At 33.5% G+C, this 4,021-nt stretch overlaps 1 protein-coding gene across 1 annotated transcript in view; it reads right to left on the bottom strand.

Moving 5' to 3' along the window:
* Positions 1–4,021, bottom strand: part of LOC106882600 (laminin subunit gamma-1) — a 193,927-nt gene that overhangs the window by 78,862 nt on the left and 111,044 nt on the right. Inside the window, exon 3 of the mRNA XM_052977280.1 lies at positions 1,206–1,336. Within this exon, the coding sequence (XP_052833240.1) occupies positions 1,206–1,336 (131 nt within the window). The remainder of the gene's footprint in view (positions 1–1,205; positions 1,337–4,021) is intronic.

Below are 4,021 nucleotides of genomic sequence, written 5' to 3'. Positions count from 1 at the left end.
ACATACATACATATATATACACATATACATACATACATATATATACACATATACATACATACATACATATATATACACATATACATACATATATACATACACACATACATATATACATATATATAGATATATACATTCATACATATACATACATCATCATCATCATTTAATGTCCGCTTTCTATGCTACCATGGGTTGGACGATTTGACTGGGAACTGGTGAACCAGATGGCTACACCACACTCCAATCTGATCTGCAGGGTTTCTACAGCTGGATGCCCTTCTTAATGCCAACCACTCCGAGAGTGTAGTGGGTACTGAGACTTCTTTTCAGTTCCCATCTACTAAATGCACTTAAAAAGCTTTGGTTGGTCTGAGACAATAATAGAGAAAAACATGTCCTAGGTGCCATACAGTGGAACTGAACCTGGACCTATAAAGTTGGGAAGCAAACTTTTTACCACATGCCCGTGCCTTATAAAAAAATGTTTAAAATATTCTTTTGAGGGTATGGAAATTCAGTTTTCCTCTGATGACAGCATTTCCAGAGCTGAGGAAGAGTTAGAGAAAGAACTGGAACTTACAAAAATTCCAAGAATATAATCATCAAGTATAAAAATGTGTCGACAGTTTGTTATACAAACCACACACATACATCCACAATGAGAGAAGAATAATATGGAAGGTGCATTTGAAGTATTTATCAGTAGTTTTGCTAAGTTGGCATGGGTCTTGATTATTAGAGATAGTAAAATTAACTGAAGAATTGGAAACCTAAGCATTTTATGCAGAAGTTTGTGTGAGTCAGAAGATGCAGAGATGAGTCAGAAGACGCAGAGATGAGTCAGAAGACGCAGAGATGAGTCAGAAGACGCAGAGATGAGTCAGTACATGTGTGTGAGATTTGATGTCAGTGTAGGTGTATAAGAAAGTTTTTCTGTGAGAATGAATATCCAGGCATTTTTACTCCTTAAAAAAATTTCAAGTTTCCTCGGCAATTAGTATAAAAATGTAAAACAAACAAACAGAAAATGAGCGTGAGTCAAGATTGAATGTTAGCGCACACGCGCACACACACACACACACACACACACACACACACAAATACACACGTATGTTTGTTTTTTTTTTCTCAAGATTACAGGTAAAGCAAGTGACTGATGAAGATAAGTCAGAAAATTCAAGAAAAAATATTACAAAACTTACCGGGCACCAATAGCAATATCCGAAATGGCATAGAAGTAAGAACGTAAAACCTGTGGATCTCCAAATACTTCATCTCGGAAAGTATTTATTCTGTTCAATGTAATCCTTATGTCAGTGGCAGTGACAAAATCCTTTGGAAAAAATAAAAGATAAAAGAAAAGATTAATAAGAATTGGTTTCCTACACTATTTTTTAAAAAAATCAATAATCAAAGGAGTTAGGTTAGTCTAATGATTTAAACACAATACTTCAACTTATTTTATAAACACTAGAGAGATATTTGGTGGTACTGACAAAAGGTTATTACCAAGAGATAAGAGGACAATCATGGACATGTGTTTCTGCTTCACAGGCATCATCAGATCATCATCTGTCTAACATTATTTCCAATAGTCAAGGGACTCGGACATAAACAAAAAGAGTAGAATACATACATAGCCTTGGTAATTTGTATAATTTATCGTCCAACCCATGCTAGCATGGAAAGCGGACGTTAAACAATGATGATGATGATGATGATGAACTAAAAGAAATAACTCTGAGTGGCCAGTGGCATGTATTTGAACATGACTACATCATCATCATCATTTAATATCTGTTGTCCATGCTGGCATGGGTTGGACAGTTTGACCAGGATTGGCCAACTGAAGAGCTACCCAGGTTTCATGTCTGTTTTAACATGGTTTCTACAGTTGGATGCCCATCCTAACACCATCCACTTTACAGAGTGTGCAAGGTGCTTTTTACATGGCACTAACATGAGTGCTTTTTATGCGGCACCGGCACAGGACTCTTCCAATCCAATCCTCTTCACCAAGGGTAGCAGCCTTAAATGCCATACAACATAAATTCCTGATTTATTAAAATTCTTCCACTGAAGCCTATCCAACATCCATATTTTTTCTTCTCATCACCCCTACTACTTTACCACCCAGGTTTCTTCCACAATTCTTTCATCCAGAATGTTAATTATTTGAAGGTAGTATACATCATCACCATCATCCTCATCATCATTTCATGTCCACTCAACTAATTCAGCAAAGCAGAAGCTTTGTAGTTTCAATAGGATACAAAAGTGTGTTTGTAGGGTCAGTGGTTGTAATATATAGATGAGGAGGTGTTTACTTCATACTTTATAAAGACTAAGCTTTCTCTTTACCCTCAGAATATACTTTGATCTCATCAATCTTGATGGGCCTGCAAATGTTGCAGGGATAGTACAAACCTTTCTTCCTTCCTAAACTAACAAAAAAAAAAAAAATGAGGTATCATCCCTATGAGATATGATGAGGTATGGCATATGTAGTGAATTTGTGAGGGTTTTCATTCGGACATAGCTTGAGAGAAAATAGCCAATTTCACAGAACCAAAGTAGAGCATGACCTCATAACTTCTGTCCAAAAGCTTAATACAGTCCACTTTATCTACTCAGAAACTACTACTACTACTACTACCACAACAACAACAAGCAGTAGTAGTAGTAGTAGTAGTAGTAGTAGTAGTAGTAGTAGTAGTAGTAGTAGTAGTAGTAGTAGTTATGTAACAAAAAGGCAACAAAGAGAGACAAAACAACATTTTCAAATGACAAAATGAAACATTTTTCAATGGCATAATCTTGATGTTGGATTTGAAATGTTACCAGTTTAACTTAGTTTATTGCCATTATCTTGTAAAATACAATAGAAGAATCTTTGCACAAGCAGCAGGTACACATATTGTTTATAGACAAAAGAAAAAGGTGAAAAATATAGGAATTTTATAGTATATATAGCACTGAAACAAGACAGAATAACATTATTGGAAATATAATTCATTTTTCTGAACAACTATGTTTTGTTCTTCTTTCAGGTAAAACTACATGCAGAGTTTAGATTTAAGTTGATAAAACTGTTGGAAGTGTAGATTAATATGGTTGAAGACACAAACACAAAACAGTATGACCTAAGTTGTATTCAATTCATTTCTGAGACATACAGATAAACAATATTCTTGTATCGTGAACACTATGTATCAATGACAGAACGAAAAAAATTTTAATTAGTGAAGAAGATGATGATGATTTACAGACTGTTTAAAAGCAAAGCAACTTTTAGTTATATACATTGCGTCTCCCAGAAGACAGTTAATACAAGGGAGATAATCATTTCTTGATAATATTTGGTGGGACTAAAAGTTAAAATTGGAAATTAGGGACTAAAGAAAGAGATGCATAGAATACAGATATTTAATTTCTTTTTTTTTTTTTTTATTGCTTACATATTACCTAGTCCTTAAAAATTTTAGGCCGTGATAATCATGTATAGCACCATTTCATTCTTTTTAGAAATCATCAGCATGACAAATTAAGGACTACATGTTTTAAGCAGTAGATCTTTCAACAATGAAATTAAGATGATCTTAGTAGCATGATGATAAAATAATAATCACTGTGGTGACATATCAAGATATACATTGTCTGCAATGTATATCTTTCACAGCATTAATTGCATTGAAAAGCAGCAACAAAAGCAAGAGTATTTATAAGCAGACAAGAGTTAGAAATAACAGGTGTAAAGAGTTAAAAAAGGTTCTTTATATTATTTTTCTTACATGTGTAATATATGTTATAAACCGAAAGGAAGTTTAAAATTCTATTGCTATCAAGACTGAATTTTAATTTAAAATATTGCATCAGAAGAGCCACATGGCAATGTGATTACAATTCTAAAACAGGGGAATTCTATCTTAGAATCTATATGAACTTATAAATAATCCTTTTTTATTGTTTCTGTCAATTGTCCTATTGAATAATACTTAGCTAATTTTCAAGTAAGTTT

This window comes from Octopus bimaculoides, chromosome 1 (genome assembly GCF_001194135.2).
Source record: "Octopus bimaculoides isolate UCB-OBI-ISO-001 chromosome 1, ASM119413v2, whole genome shotgun sequence".
Taxonomy (NCBI): Eukaryota; Metazoa; Mollusca; class Cephalopoda; order Octopoda; family Octopodidae; genus Octopus; species Octopus bimaculoides.
The sequence above is the reverse complement of the archived record's forward strand: the minus strand, read 5'-3'. Positions and strand labels throughout refer to the sequence as shown.